We start from the raw sequence: 15,406 nt of genomic DNA, 5'->3' as shown, positions 1-15,406 counted from the left end.
CCCGGCCTCCTGCGCGCTCTCCGCGGCGCCGGGAAGGGAAGGGAAGGGAAGGGAAGGGAAGGGAAGGGAAGGGAAGGGTCCCCCGGTGTGAAGGAGCCCTGCGGCTGCCGCCTCCTCGGGAGGCGCCCGAGCCAAGCGCGCCTCTTCGGGTGGCAGCGGGGCGGTTGCCGGGCAGCCCGTCCTGAGGGTGGAGCCCCTCCCGCGCCGCCCCAGTTCGCTGCCTCAGCTCGTGCTTCCCGCAGGCCGGGGCAGTTCGGAGGCCGGGGGCTTGGGGCTGTGGCCGGCAGGCGCCGGGCGGCCTCGGGGGCAGCGCGCTGTGTGTAGGGACGCTCGGCGCAGCGAGCGGAGTGCCGGGGAGCCCCGTGCTGCTGCAGAAGTCGTTTTCTTGGGGCTGCACGCAGAGCCCTTTGCCTTTGAAGGTGAAGGCCTGGCTGTGCCGTGACTGAGTGCCTGTGGGTCTGTAGGTGAAACTTGCCTGGAGTTTGGTGCCACTTCTTGGCACAGATTTACCTCAGCGCGGCAATATTAGGGCTGAACCCAAAGTCTGCCTGGCAGAGTTTATTCTTGTATTTTTTTTTCCCCCGAAATAGGCATGGATTGGTGGCAGCCCAGAGATGTAGCGCTCGGGAGCATGAGAGCGTCAGTCATTTCAGAAGATGCAAACACAGTATTGAACTAAACAGTTGTTCTCCATCTTTTGGAAGGTGAAGGAATAAATGGGGGAAAAGTCTCATTGTTTTTTATTTGGCCTTAGCTTTTTAAGGTCCTTTTAACTTTGATAGGAAAATAAGGCAGTATTGCTTTCATTGTCAGTAGTATGGGAGTAATGTAATCCGCATGCATAGTTTGGTTGTTCAAACCCCACTTTGCACAGGGATTTTAAAGGATGGTACTTCTCTTGAATGTGATTCCACTCACTTCAGTGGACAAAATACAACTTTTGATGCCATCTTTATGATGTCACTACTGCTTACTGCAAATAAAAGCATAACTTGGTCATTCAAAAAAGTTGCTCTGGCAGAGCGTGTCAGGGTTAGGAGCAGGAAAAGTGTCTGCTTTGTTAAATTGAGGCAGCTGAGTTTATCAGTATGAGCTGGAATACGCACAAATAAAGAAATGTGGCTGTTTTGCTTGTATATACCCTGCCTTGTAGCCCTTGCCAGTGCTGTAACCTCATCACAAATGCAAAGAAACACCATAATTCTAGGAGCCATGAAACATGCAGTTTAATCACTGGAGAATGACATGTGCTTCTAAAGGCACATGTGTCATATTTGGAGGCAGTCGACTTGTTTCAGTAGCCAAATCCCACCTAGTGACCGCCAGATCTTAAGGCTTGGAATGGTCCCTGCGCAGAAATACTTGAACATTTGCAGGATTGTGTACTCCAAAACCACGTTAGCAGCAATTGCAGATCACTACCTGACATGTCTGTGGGGGTGGTGTGGTATCTGATCTTCATCTCCTACTTCGTTTTCTAACAGACAGCAGTGACTCAAAAATGCCAGATCCTCCTCAGAAAGCCAAAATCCCTGCACTGTGAAAGTAGTCTTTCAGATGTGATGCAGGCAGTCCACCTACAGTCGTTGTAGGAAAAGGTTAGAGAATATTCGTATCTGGTTTTGGGGAGTTAGTTTGGAGGAGGTGATGAAACTGCTGAGAAGGGGGTGAAGTTAATTTCTGCTGTGGGGAAGCTGGCATTTGAAGCTTCAAAAAACAGCTCTAAGAGATGCACCACATTTACAGGAAAGCTTGATCTAGGATTTAGAGCCTGGACAGCCTTGCCCTTCTCTCTGTCCATCTTGCCAGTAATCCCATAAAGGGCAAGACTGCAAATGTTGCTGCTACCTTAAAATAGGGGCTTAAAGGCCTGCATGACTTTGCTACTTTATTTGTTTCCTGTGTTCACTAGCAAATATATGCCTATCCTAACCATCTGCTGCAGAACTGCCAGTTGAAGGATATACAGAGTAGGTAATCAGGGACTTGCCACTGCTGAGTTGCTGTGAGAGGAAAGACACTGCGAGGAATGGGAGAGAGGAGTCGGTTATATTAGGTACTTCTGACTACAGTGGTATCTGGGCTGTTCCTTCAGGTAGCTCTTTCACTTGACTGTTTTGACAAGAGAACCTGCATTTTGTGTGTACTTTGTTCTGCGTTTAACTATGTCTCTGGCTTTGTCAGCTGTGCTCTTTGCTCTCCTTTTGAATTTTATTTAGGGGCTGACGCATCCACGATGAGAATAAAGGGAGCTCCTGACCCTTTCCTGGTATCTGCTCAATCTTGCTGACTGCCTTCAAGCTGCTTCTCCTCACCACTTCCTGGCCCAAGCTGCTTTCTTTCCAAAACTGACCACTTTATTCCTCCCTAAATGCTTCCCTTCACCTTTCAGTTTTTCCATTGTACCTCTCAACCCTTTTCCCATCTCTTAGAAATCCTGTCTTGGTTTGCTGCCTCTGTCAGTCCAGGAGTGCTCTCAGGGAGTATTGTAACATCTCTTCCCTGGGTTGCAGCTTCTCTAATAAACCTAGTGACTTCGTTCATTCCAGGACCCTGCTTGCTTTATTGCACTTTCAGGATTACCTTTCTTCTCCTTTTCCTCATTTAGAATCGTAGAATTGTTTAGATTGGAAAAGACCTTTAAGATGAGACCTCCTGACTTCTTGCATTTCATCTTGTTCTTAAGTACTTGCTACTTAAGGATAAGTACCAGGAACTTTGTCCTAGTAATTGTCCTCAAAGTCCCTTTTGTGCTTTTCTGTACCTTTTAATTCTTCCTCTTCTCTTTCTGAAGTGCTAGCAGTGCTTCCAAGTCTGCAATTCACAAGACTGCAAGAATAGAGAGATTTCAGCAGGGCAGGACTCACCCTGTACTTAGAGTACTGCAGGTTCATGAATGGAAGGTATGGTTTGGTGATGTGATGGCTTGCTGCTAACAGTAAGAAAAATTCTGCGCGTTTCCACCTCTTTCCCATGCCAGCTCCCAAGCTGCCCCAGCTTTTTTTGCAGTTGAGCTCTAGGAACCAAACAGATGGAAAACTCTTTGTTGTATGAAATTTGTAGAAAGTTTAGGTTTTGCTGCTTTTGCAGTCTACAGACTGAGCTGCAGGTAGCTGCCCTCCCTGGTGGGAAGAATGAAATAGGGTCACATCCCTTATAAGCAGCTACCAGTTAGGCTGGTTAGATGCCTCTCCCCTTCCGCTGGCCTCCCACTCCTTGATTTGCCTCCCCTCTCTGGTTTCCTGTTTTCCTCCCCCTCAACCTGCCGCTCTAAATTTCATCTCCCTCTCTCCTTCCCTTCTGTGGCTCCCCATCTTCCCCTGGCGTTGCGCATTCTCCCCCTTGGCCTCCTGTTGCCCTCTGCCTCCTGTTGCCCTCTGCCTCTCTGCCAGCCACCCCTGTCCTGGGGGCTGAGTTTTCACTTTGGAATAATTGGAAGGAGGGTCAGCATCTTCCTCTGTATTGCCTGAGCTCCTGAGCCTGAGAGTGCCTCCAGCAGTTAAATTCACATCTTTTTAAAGTACGTCTTCTGTTTTACGGTTGCTAAAGAAGAAATAAAACATAAATAGAAAATAACAGTGAGTAATTTTGGCCTACAGTAAGTCTTAGCTGTGTAGTCACTAGGTAACACTCTGTGGGTAGCTCAGTTAAATCACTTAATGGGTAGGCAGGAAGCATCAGGAACCTGCAGAACCAGAAAGAAGTATTATTATGCAACACCAGTGAGTTGCAATAGCAAAGGTCGTTCCTTCTGCCCAGTGTCTCTTTCAAATGGAAAAATGACTCGTGCTGTTTGGTTTTGTATGGAAAACTGTCCCTGAATTCAAAATGGCCACAGTTCTAAAACACGCTTTAACACGTGGAAATGTTTTAATTGTGCAACAGTCTGGTTTTGCTTAGTTTTTTATTGAGATTCAGTCTTCAATACTTTGTTATATAAAAGACTGAGTTTTCAGTAGCTATGAGAAAGCTGTGTGCTATTTTGTCTCAGCTAACTATGTTGGTGTGGTAGTAGTATTCAGGAGTGCGCTTTTTATGGTTGCCTGTCTGTGGCATCTGCTTATGTCTAGGCTTGATTGGCAAATTCTAATTATTACCAGGCAAAAGATGTAGCAAACTGCTGGGGATGCTGCAAAGCTTGAATTCTGTAGTATTGTAACAGGAACATGGATTGTATTGAATTAGTTTTAGAGGAAAGCTCACTGCTGTAAGTGCATCCAATGAAAGCTTCTGTTCTTACCCCAGGCTGCTTGAATGCCTCTTCTTGGAAGGTCTGGTGCAAACACACCTGAGCCTGGACAGTCTGTTGGGCTAGTCTGCTCCAGTGGTGATACTGCCAGTGCACAGGAGGGGCTGGTAGGGGCGTTTGGATCAGCCTTATTCCTTTTGATTTGTCCTCTGCTTAACCTAACCATTGATTTGTGCATTGTCAAGGAGAAGGTGGCCTTTAGGAGATGCTGGAGTGATTCTTAAACTGAAGCTTCTGGACTGTGCCTACTGTTCTGCTCTGCTCTCTCACTAATACACTTCAGGTATAAAATCATTGCTCTTTCATTCCCAAAGTGTTTGTGCTGAACCTGCTGGTGAAGTTCTGCTGTAAACAGTGATGAATCAAGTCACGGTTTACTTTTTCAGCAGCAGTAAGTGCCTACTGTTCTGCTCTGCTCTCTCACTAATACACTTCAGGTATAAAATCATTGCTCTTTCATTCCCAAAGTGTTTGTGCTGAACCTGCTGGTGAAGTTCTGCTGTAAACAGTGATGAATCAAGTCATGGTTTACTTTTTCAGCAGCAGTAAGTGTATGTAAAAGCTGATTCAAGCTGGGGAGAAGGCAGAACCAGTGAAGAAAGGCATCATGGCTGTGGTTTCAAAGCAAGGGTAGGTTTACTTCCCAGTGCACTTGTAAAATGAGTTTTCAGCGCATTAGGTCACATGGCAGAGGCCTGTGCCCTGGTAAAGAGTGCTGTCCACTAGAGGACGTCGTTTCCGCAGGCAAGCCTTCTGTTTTAGGGAAGGTCCTACTGTGCTCTGCACACACTGTCTCCACATGTATTACACCTAAAGACCTGGGCCTACCATGTACAGTATTCTTTTACTACAAGTCAGAGGTAATGTTAGTAACTGGAATGGAACAATATATGCCTTTTCTTTCTCCTGACTTGAGAGGCATTTAAAATAAGATCTTTGCATAACAAGTAATAAAACAGCATTTTTGGTGCTGGTAACAGTGTGTGGAATTATTGAGTGACAGTGGCGAGCCATTCTATCTTAGGATGCTTGTGGATGAATGAGTTTTAGACACTAGACCTTTCCAAATTCTATAGGAAAGTGGTTAAATTAAAGTCAGGAATAGCAGCATTAGCTATTTGATTTTCAGAGGAACTGCTTTTCAGAATCTGTTAGGCCTTACTTTCACTTCTTGTCTGGTTTTCTGCTTCCATTTCCTTAGTTCTGACAATGTTAGCTATAGACCAGTAAGGTCACTTTAATTCCTCTTGGTTTTTGTTTGTTTGTTTTTCCCCTCCCTCCCCTTTTAGAAACATGGAATGAAGTGTGATCGTCAGTTGCTTAATTGTTATATCATTGCCAGGTGTGGGTTTCTGCCTCCCAACCAGGAGAAACTAGATCTGATTCTTCTCTTATACACGCTTTTCAACTGCTGTTGATTTCAGCAAGATGATTTGCTTATGCAAGTGTGAGAAAATGAGCTCTGCTGGTGTGTGTGTGTGGAAGTGGGATTGGCATTTTCCATGGCTGCTCTGCTCCTTAGATCTGTTTGCGGGATATATCAGAGATTGCAGTGCGTTTTTATTTCTTTGGATGGATGGCATTCGAAGCTGCTGATTGATACATGAGTGGGAACTACTTCTTCTGCAGTTTTCTGGAACTATAGACAATCACAAACACCAAGGATGAAATTTGCCGTGCATCTAAGTGTGGATGACGTCTGCAGAGGTGCAGTCTGACTTGCCCTCAAACAGAAGTATGAATGTCATGCAGAACTATTCCTGTAGCACTTTTTACTCAAGTAAGATCCTGGCTGTTCCTGGGAGGAAATTTTCTACTCTCTCTTCCTTTTTTTCTCTATTTCCATGCTAAATGAGGCTCAGAGCAGCTGAACGTACTTCACAGATGAGTTTAGGTGCTCATTCAAGTGTCGGGTCAGTCAGCTATTTTACAGCCTATCACAAAAGTATGCAACAGATCGTATCTGTTGCTTTCACCTTTATGGACGCTACTGCTGTACAGGATATAGGTTTCAGTTGTGACCCTTATTTATATGTCTTAGTGCTAAAGGCAATAAATATCTAACATGGGTGAATTGCCTAATAAGCATACTGTACATCTAAAGATCTCACTTTAACTGATTCTTTTTTCGACAATATCCAGAAGTGACTTTGCTTTTAGTTAGTAATTTATATAAAAAAACAGCTGCTGTGAGGTTGGGATATATTGTGAGATCTGGTGAATCACAAACCGACATCTACTACATCCATGATGTGGGAAATTGTTTTCTGTAGGTCCTGCAAGAGTTGTCTTCATGCAGGTGTGTGATCATGTCAGCCAAAGGAAAATTAAAATGTGAAATGATTTAGTGCACGGAAAATCAAGAGAGTGCTTTTCAATGTTTCATTTTACTCGCACATCGCATCACCTCATCTCATGTCACCAGATCACAGATGCAGTGAAGTACCAATGGAATTCCAGCTGGTTTTGTTGAAGAAAAAAGCAAGACTTCTTTTTACAGAAGAAAATCACTGATTGTAATCAATTATAGTTAATCCTAATTACAGTAAATTACAATTAGTGCTAGCCTAGCTAGAGAATTCAGCTTCTGTGCATGGAGCAGCAAGATGGCTTTACTTTAGTCTTCTCCGCCCCGCAGTTATTGTGGCTGTGCACGCAGGGCAAGCCCCTAGTCAGCTCCTTCTGTAACAGGTGAGTGTAGCAAGCTGGTTTGACACTTGGAAATGTTACCCTTGTATCCTATTGTCATTCTGTCCACCTCAGCAGCCTGTGGGAGCTAATACATGTTCTTCTGGGTCCACTACTGAGGGGCAGATTTGTGATGTAGTTAAAGTTTTTGTTAAAGGCATTGCACTTCTATATGGTTTTCCGTGTTTTTAGAAACCATGATTCTGAACAACTGAAATGAAATGTAAGTCGCTATCTTGCTTACAAAAAAATCACTGAAATCTGGCTGGAAGAATCAGTCAACAAATCTGGTAAAGAGAAAGTTTGCGGACATAGAAGCATCAAGTGTTATTAGCCTGTATTTTGAAGCAGGGCTGGTCTTTTTGTTCTATGAAACAAAATAATACAATAAAATATGCATCAGTTGACACTGTAAATCAAATCAGTGAGTGCAGGCAATGCCGGTGTCTAATGCAATCAGGAAGTATTAATAGAGTCTTGTTAAGGTGGCTAACGCTAATCTGTTGGCACAGAAGGAAGCAGACTCAGTAAGATGGATATATTAGGGTGATGCAATGCAGCACAGCCAGCAAATAAATGTAGATGTGAAGAACTGCTGCAGTCTTATGCACACTTGTGCTGCTGACTGGCTATGTTTAAGCTGCTTCTAAATCTAGAAGCATTCCTAGTGCAATATAAAAAAACAGATGCTCCCGGGGCTTTTCTCTTAGCCAGAATTTATGCCTGAAAATTTGTGACACTTTTTTCGGCTCTCTATTCACATTCCTCATCGAACCCCACGGTCTCCGGAAGCATGAGCTTTCTTTGTGGGGCCAGTCCGTTTACTGACTTCCAGCCCAGCCAGTGACAGCTCTTCTCCGAGGAGCTGCTCTTTTCTTCGGAGTACTTGTGCAGGCTTTACAACTTTCTGTGTATACAGCCTTCCCCATCCCTCCCTCCCTGCCTGCCTGCCTGCCGCCCTCCCGCCTGCCTGCCTGCCTCCCTCCCTCCCTGCCTGCCGCTAGTGCTGAAACAGAAAGCTTTCTATTCTGGGAAAAAACTCACAATCCCTGCAAGGCCTTTTGGGCTCTCCTTCAGTCAGAAATTCGTACAACTCTATGTTATATCAGGATTATGTTATATCAGGAGATATATCAGGAGATACTTAATCCAGATTAAGTGATGCTAGAATGGTGTTAGTTAGGGAGGGGGCTTTTGAATTCAAGTTGAAAGCATTAGTGCAACCACTGGCATTCTTTTCCTCGGTGGGAGGTGAATTTGTATTTACTTCTATTTTCTATGGGCAGCATGCCATGCTTGAGGTGAAGACCTTAAAGCTGTTGTGCCAGTATTTGCTCCGTGGGTGAGGGAAATGGCAGTTTCCACTTTTGGACAGGGCCTTACTCTCACATATGAAACATTCCTGGAAGCCACTCCATGCAGCACTAAAGAAGTACAAACCAGGGAAAGGAGCAACTTATCATGTCCTACTACTACTTGTAAGCATACATTACCAGTGAAACTTAAAAGTGAATATATTTGAGGAGAAGATTTGAGTATCTTGACACCTCCAGCAAATGACCTGACACACAGCTGTTTTATCTGTGGGTGATGCATCTTGCAGCACTACATTGCTGGCACTGAATTTCAGTGCTGCTACATTTGTTTCTTCCCATGTTTTAGTGCTTTTAAATTTCTACCACTTTTTTTTTTCTTAAGTCTCTACTGTGTGCTTTCATGAAAGCCTCTCTAGGCAGGTGTCAAGACCTCCAGGCCTTTGCTGTGCAGATGATAGTTCCCTTAAGACTCTGGAGCTTGATAATGTGTGACCAACAGCATGTGTGTTAACAGCATTGCATCTACTGCATCTGTAGTAATGTTCTGTGCAAAGTGGTGGTGTGCTCTTTCTAAAGGAGCGTTTTCTTCATTTTCCTTGAGATCTCTGGTCATAGTGCCTCTTTATGCCTGTGACTTCCCAGACAATGCACTAGCTGTTAGCAGCCTGCTCAGACAGAGCTATTGGCATCCTCTTTGCATGTCAGCTGTCTAAAACCCAGCAGATACCTCTAGGAAATGGACAGGGTCCCAGTGTATGTTTTGGTAACATATTCAAAGAGGAAGTGAAAATGGAAAATGGAAATAGATGCAATGAAACGGTAATACTTTAAGTAACTTCAGCTTTGAGCCGCCATCCTTTTTTCAATTCATTGTCATACCACTGGTTTTGAAACAGATTTTCTCCTCTATGGATTCTTGTGCCGTCTTTCTTTAATTCCTTTAACTTGCTTCAGGAAGGGTGTCTGCTTGTCTTCCCTGCCATCCACCACTATCCTCAGCTACAGATTTTCTGGGGTCATAGGTGAGACTTTTCTTTACGTATGAATGAAGTTTTTGCTGTAGATTGTTACTCTTGCAACTGTTCCTTTTGTTGTTGTTGCTGGTGTCACACCCTGCAGACAGGAGTGCAGTGATCCCTTTGGCGTACATGCTTCCTGAAGTCTGTAACAGGGTTATGGAAGTTTAATGCTTCTCTCCAGAGAAGAAAGTCATGCTTTTACCTTGCAGGTTCTTGCTCAGGTTATTTGTGCACAGTAGGATTCAGCCTTCAGTGACGTTTACTAAAATGACTGAACCTACACCTTTCTGTGGCAGAGCGGGGTGTTGCAGAACTGCCTGTAAATGCAGTCTGCACAGTTGTGGCAATAGGAGCTTATTGGCATTCTCTTCTACGCGTTCCTTCTGATCAGAGTGCATGGTGTGTCATCGCAGGGAGTATTTTTATCTCTCAAGTTGCAATGTCTACAGCACAATTTCATTTACATGCACTTGGATGTTCTACTTCCCTCCTACCTAATGGTTAATAAAGTGAAATGCATTGCTAGTAGCTTATCTTTAAGAACAGTGATTTGTTAATATTTAATTCAGGTAATAAGCATTTTTGTATGCTCTGTTAAGCACCAGCAAATCCTTTGTTGAGAGCAGGAACTCCAAAAAGGAGGTACCGACACAAGATCTGTGAGATGACTGGATGTTTACTGCAAGAAATGAGCCCAGCCAAATGAAGCAGTAACTGGGGGAAAGGTAGTTCTGTCAGGGGGAGATGGGGACCCCCAACTCATTGACCACAGAATCAAGATACCCCCCCAGTTAACAAACAATTTAAATATGCACATTATTGTGGCAAGTAACAGTTTGAAATAGCTCTTCTGTAATGGTATGATGGTTTAAAAAATTGCAGCCTTTGAAAACATTGCGTTACAGAGGTTTTCTTTAACAGAAATAACTACAGAGGCAAAAGCCTGAGATGAGCAGGTATCAGTACCACTGGCTTCAGTTAGAAGAAACATACTCGAAAAGCTTTTGTTTGGGATTCTCTCTTTAATGAGACTGTCAAACGTGGCCTCAGTAACAAACAGGTTTCTGTACCCTGTGGGGATTTAAACACAATGGGCTGGCCTTAGAAAGGTATTCATCATTGCCAAAGAAGAATGTTCTCTGCTTTCCTGATTGAATACACTTTGCAGCACCTAGGAAAGGTAGTAATAGGTATCAGCCATGATACCTTTACTTAATGTTAGTCTGTAGTATTTGGAAGCTTATTGCTTTTGAGTGTAGTGTACTGGGAAGATAGTCTTAGAAATGGAGAGTTGAGGTGACAGCAATACAAGACCACCGACCAAACACCTCAAATACAAGAGAAGAAACATTGATGAGTACTGCTCATCATTTGTTAGTACAGCTAAACAAATAACTGAAGGGAGGTTGTAAGGGAGATGGAGCCAGCTTCTTTTCAGTGGTGTACAGTTACAGGACAAGAAGCAGTGGGCACAAACTGAAACACAGGAGGTTCCCTCTGAACATTAGGAAACATTTTATTTGTCTACTGTGAGGGTGACTGCGCACTGCACAGGTTTCCCAGAGAGGTTGTGGAGTCTCCCTCCTTGGAGATACTCAAAAGCTGCCTGCACATGGTCCTGGGCAACTTGCTCTAGATGGGACCAGATGAACTCACACCTTTTTCTGTGTGCCAGGAGAATTCCTTGATAAACAGCTTGCGTTCTGAATCCTTTAATTCTAAATTATAGTTCAGTTCTGGTATGCAGAATATTTATGTCTTGATCTGAATAAATTTTTATTTGATTCAGAAAACCATGCTGAAAATGCCTTTGTTATTATTGGATACAAATTAGTGAATCGTCCAGATGTTAAAACTACCTAACTCTTCAGTGATTTTTGTAGTGATTTTGATGTTATTTACTGGCTTTATCATAGAAATGTCTCAAAATCTGTTAGGTAAGAACTGTAGTAGACAGGTTCTCAGAAGAGCTGGCTATTTTCAGCAGAGGCACCAAATCAAAATTGAGGTGAGGAGGCATATACCATGAAATGGAAGGAACTGGCCCATGTGTTACAGGTGTAGGATTAATGCTGTAACTTTTAGTGTTTGTTATTTGAAGGTGGATTTTGCAAGGGAACTGGATATCTGGAAAAGCAAGGAAGAAAAAGAAGAATGAGTGGGTCTTTCTGGTCTTAAATCTTAAGCTTTTGCTGGAGAATTATGGAAGCCCAAGACCACATAGAATGGGACTTCAATCCATGGGAAGTATAGCTGACTGACATAACAATAATTGGAGAATCTCTCAAATCATGGTAAGACAAGTCCTGCAAATAACTATAAAAAAATGCAAAATACTTCTTTCTTCTGGTTTGCTTTTGTTTTTTTCCCTGTGTTGCTGGCTTTGGATACCTGCATTTGTGCTGGCTTACTAGAGACGTGCAGTTATACAGCTTTAAAAGGTGAAGAGAAGCTAACTTCTAAAAGCCAAGCCCCTAAATATCTCTCCAAAACAAATTACCTGCTGCCTAAGAGGGTGTTTTTTGTTGTGGTATTTTTGTTTCTGCAAATGTAGCCTGCTGGCTTCTTGTGCACTGAATGCTCAGAGTACCAGAAAATGAGACTCCTCAGTTTTTAGGCTTGGCAGAACTGTCATTAGGACAGGTATCTGGCTGGAAAGTCCGAGCAGAATTTTCTGTGTGAAATCTGTATTCAGTATGGGAGTGTGTGCATCTGCAGGATGCCCAAAAGGCATGAAGTGTGTGTTACCAGTGGAGTCTGTATACCTTAGTCTGGATATTCCAGTGGTTTCATAAACATCCATAGCACAGAAATTCAGCATCAGTTATAGATACTTGTTTGACCAGAGTAGCTGAGTGAGAAGCTGTTTCCTTGCAGAGGAAAATCCTGAGCACTGTTAAGATGTTCGGGGCAGTCCTTTGCCTTCTCACCGTTCCTTGTCTCACTCTTGCTCTCCTGATCTGTGGACCTGTCTCTCATTTATAGGTTCTTCATAAATTTCCTAGTTTACTGCCTCCTTCTGGCTGTTCGTAGATCTTAAGGCCTGTGATCAGGGAACCTGATATTCTACATATGGCTGAAAAAGAGTAACTTACTCAAGATTTTTTCTACTAATAGTATTATACTTTGGTTTTAAGATCTCAAAAGGTAGGGCAGATTATTCCCTCCTTCCACTCTTTTCTGGTGTATGGCCTCCTATCCAAAGACTGAATTTGGTAAATCCTCCCTTTCCCATCTGTCACTGGCTTTTTTGTGGTACTTTACATTCTCATTCTTTGAAATTTTGGAATTCTATCTAGTATTTGGAATATGAGATATTTGAATGGTAGGAGAGCAAGGTGATGTTTGGGAAGGAATTCAATTCGCTTTGTTGTTCTTTGTCATTAGTAAAATGTTCCAGAAATCTGTAAGAGTGACAATAATGATCTGTGTGCATTCTCTGGTAGCTGCCAAATATCACTGGACACATTCCCAATACACACTGTGTTCTTGTAATGAGCACTGACTCCTTAACAACCAATTGAATTGTTTTGGTTGTTGTTGGTTTTTTTGTGGATTTGATTGTTGGGTTTTTTTTTAGCTATTAAAATGCTGTTAACTGGTTATAATTTTTACTCTTATCTTGGCCAGCTAAAATTTGCTTCCTCCTATCACCTTTCAGTTATTTTTCTGATTAGTTCAGCTATAGGTAGAGTAAGTAGAGCAGAAGGCTGTAACCTACTGGCTTGTTTTCCCCAGAATAGTATAGAAGGATGTGTCCCCTGCTTGAGTTGCTCTTTTACAACTGAGAGAAGGCCCTGTGGACAGGGCCTCAGGATGTTGGATTTCAGATCTGATATCATCATTTGGGGAAATAAATAAAACCAAAGACACTATTCTGGTTGAGAATGAGCATCCTTTCTACAATAGCTGTAGTATTGTTATGGATATGGTGCATTTGATCCCTGGTTCCGTAGTGATTTGGGGGAGACTTTATTGTTGATATAAGGAATGTATTTCACTACTGCTTTCTAGTGTTGGGTTGCTGTAGATGTAAGAACTGATATAGTTAAGCAGGCCTGGTTTACTGACTACAAAGTAGTTTCAGTATGATAATCCGTCGCAGCCATCTAAGCTGTCATGACTCTGTTACTGTACCTACTCTAACAAGGTTTTGCATTCCTGTCTTCAAATGGCAAGCTTCAAATAGGAGCCCCAGGCTCCAGCAAAACAAAGCTGGCTGATGAAAAAGTCCAATGAGAATGCAGTAGTTTGCCTGTAAATCTGTGAGCCAAATAGGATGGCACTTCTTTTAGAAGTGAAATTGAATTTAAATGGGAGCTAGTGCCATGTCCTGGGGGAATGCTGCTTCCTGTCTGAGAAACAACCTCCCCAGCTGACTGTTGGAAGTGAACAGCCAGGTGAATTCAACGGGGAAGAATTTCTCTTTTCAAGTCACCTCATTGGCTGAAAGTGCTGCAGGTTTCTCTTTTACAAAAACTAATTTTAATCAGTTTCATTAGGTGGAAGCAGACTTTTTGTGCCATCCTGAGAGCTCTGACTGTTGAGACTAAAGTACATGCGCTGATGATAGTGATCCTCCTGAGCATCTCCACAAATAGTTTATTAATGTCGGGTTTGGGGTTTGGTTTGGTTTGTTTTTTTTCTCTAAGCCTGGAGCAGAGGTGAACTTTCCCTTGGATTAATGGGACTCTCTCTGTATTTTCAGCTGGCCCGTGCCGCTTCAGTAGTGCCCAGTGGCACATGCAGAATGTTCTCAAAGACTCAGTGGAGAGCTCCGATGATGAATTCTTCGATGCACGAGGTCAGTATACATTTTTATGCTCTCCTCCCATTATTTCCCCAATTTTGCAGCAAGTAACTAAGCTCCTTTTGGGATGAACTGACACCATTGTCCTCATCAGGCTGAGATCTGAAAAAGCCCCCATCAGATCTCTCAAAGATTTGTGAATGAGCCTAAATTTACAGGAGATGGATGAAGTACTGAGGTGAATGAGTAAGCTGCCATAAGTTGGGTCTGGCATCAGAACCAGCCTCAAGGGGTCTCTTTGGCTCAGTTTGTTTGCAGGTCAGCTAGTGCATAATGTTACAGTTGGAGTGCACTTGTTTACTGATGAAGGCCATCAGTGTCTGTGTTGCTGATGGCCAACTTTCAAAAGCAATGGCCAGGTTTTCTACTCTGGCAAAACTTTCACTGAAGTGACTTGGACGTTTGCTTGTTCAAGAAGCAGCAATATCCATATATTTGTGAATTTAATTAGGTGAATCCAGGATGCAATGCTCCCTACAACACCTGATGAGACCCTGAATCTTGGGATGCTCTTTAACATGCCAGGTTTTGTTCTGAAGCTGGAGTAAAGTTTGTGTAGGTTGTGTGCATACACAACCTCTCCCTACAGTGGGAAGTAGGGGCTCTGTTCGATTTTGGTTGCAGGAGCCAAACCTAGTGCTTTTCTGAAGAGAATAACCAGCAAGGGAGGATTAATTCTGCCACTGAAATGCAACTGTAGGATTTTTCATAGTATAGGCTATTGAGGTCAGACTGAGCTGTCCGTTTGTCCTTGTGTTACCTGGAAGTAAGCAGTGAAGGGTGATGGAATGAACTTGTTGAATGTCCTTTGGCTTTTGTAGTAAAATGGATTAAGTTCAGAGCAATCTGATCTATTGAAAGATGTCCCTGTTCATGGCAAGAGGGGTTGAACTGAATTATCTTTAAAGGTCTCTTACAATCCAAACAATCCTGTGATTCTATCAAAAGGAGAGGGATTCCCCTTCCCCAAATATTTGTTGAGACTTCTTTCCTAGTTTAAAGAAAACCTAATCCAAAGTGGAGAACTCAACTGTCCATGGGAAACTTGGCTTGGGTTTCTATGTGCTTTTTATTTTAGTTTGGTTACTTCATTAACAAGCACACTCAGCAGATATTCTGCTGATACCTGAATGCAAAACCATTTTCATGGCTAAGATTGTCACTCAGTTTCTCCCTCTGCAGATATTTATGGTGCAGAAAGAAAATTCCCTCCCTTCCCACCATTCTTTTCTTCTTGAATGAGGCCTGTTTCTAAGCAAATTAATTTTCTTTTACAGGATTGGCTTCAGTCTCATTGCTGTGTGCTGATTTGATGTCTGGAGAT

General features: G+C 43.0%; 1 protein-coding gene across 7 annotated transcripts in view; it reads left to right on the top strand.

Annotated features, from left to right (window-relative positions):
* Nucleotides 1-15,406, top strand: part of PITPNM3 (PITPNM family member 3) — a 72,656-nt gene that overhangs the window by 11,444 nt on the left and 45,806 nt on the right. For 4 of the 7 annotated variants that reach the window (XM_062615605.1, XM_062615603.1, XM_062615611.1 and 1 more), the window contains one exon: nucleotides 13,981-14,076. In XM_062615605.1, the coding sequence (XP_062471589.1) occupies nucleotides 14,016-14,076 (61 nt within the window). In that variant the 5' untranslated portion in view covers nucleotides 13,981-14,015. Of the gene's footprint in view, nucleotides 1-590; nucleotides 705-4,434; nucleotides 4,533-13,781; nucleotides 13,827-13,980; nucleotides 14,077-15,406 lie in introns of those variants that run through there. The other 3 variants (XM_062615606.1, XM_062615607.1, XM_062615608.1) reach the window with 3 other exon arrangements.

The sequence above is a fragment of the Pezoporus occidentalis genome, unplaced genomic scaffold (genome assembly GCF_034315485.1).
Source record: "Pezoporus occidentalis ecotype Australia unplaced genomic scaffold, CSIRO_AGI_Poc_V1 ctg183, whole genome shotgun sequence".
Taxonomy (NCBI): Eukaryota; Metazoa; Chordata; class Aves; order Psittaciformes; family Psittacidae; genus Pezoporus; species Pezoporus occidentalis.
Note: the sequence above shows the minus strand (reverse complement) of the source record. Positions and strands in the feature narration are given on the sequence as shown.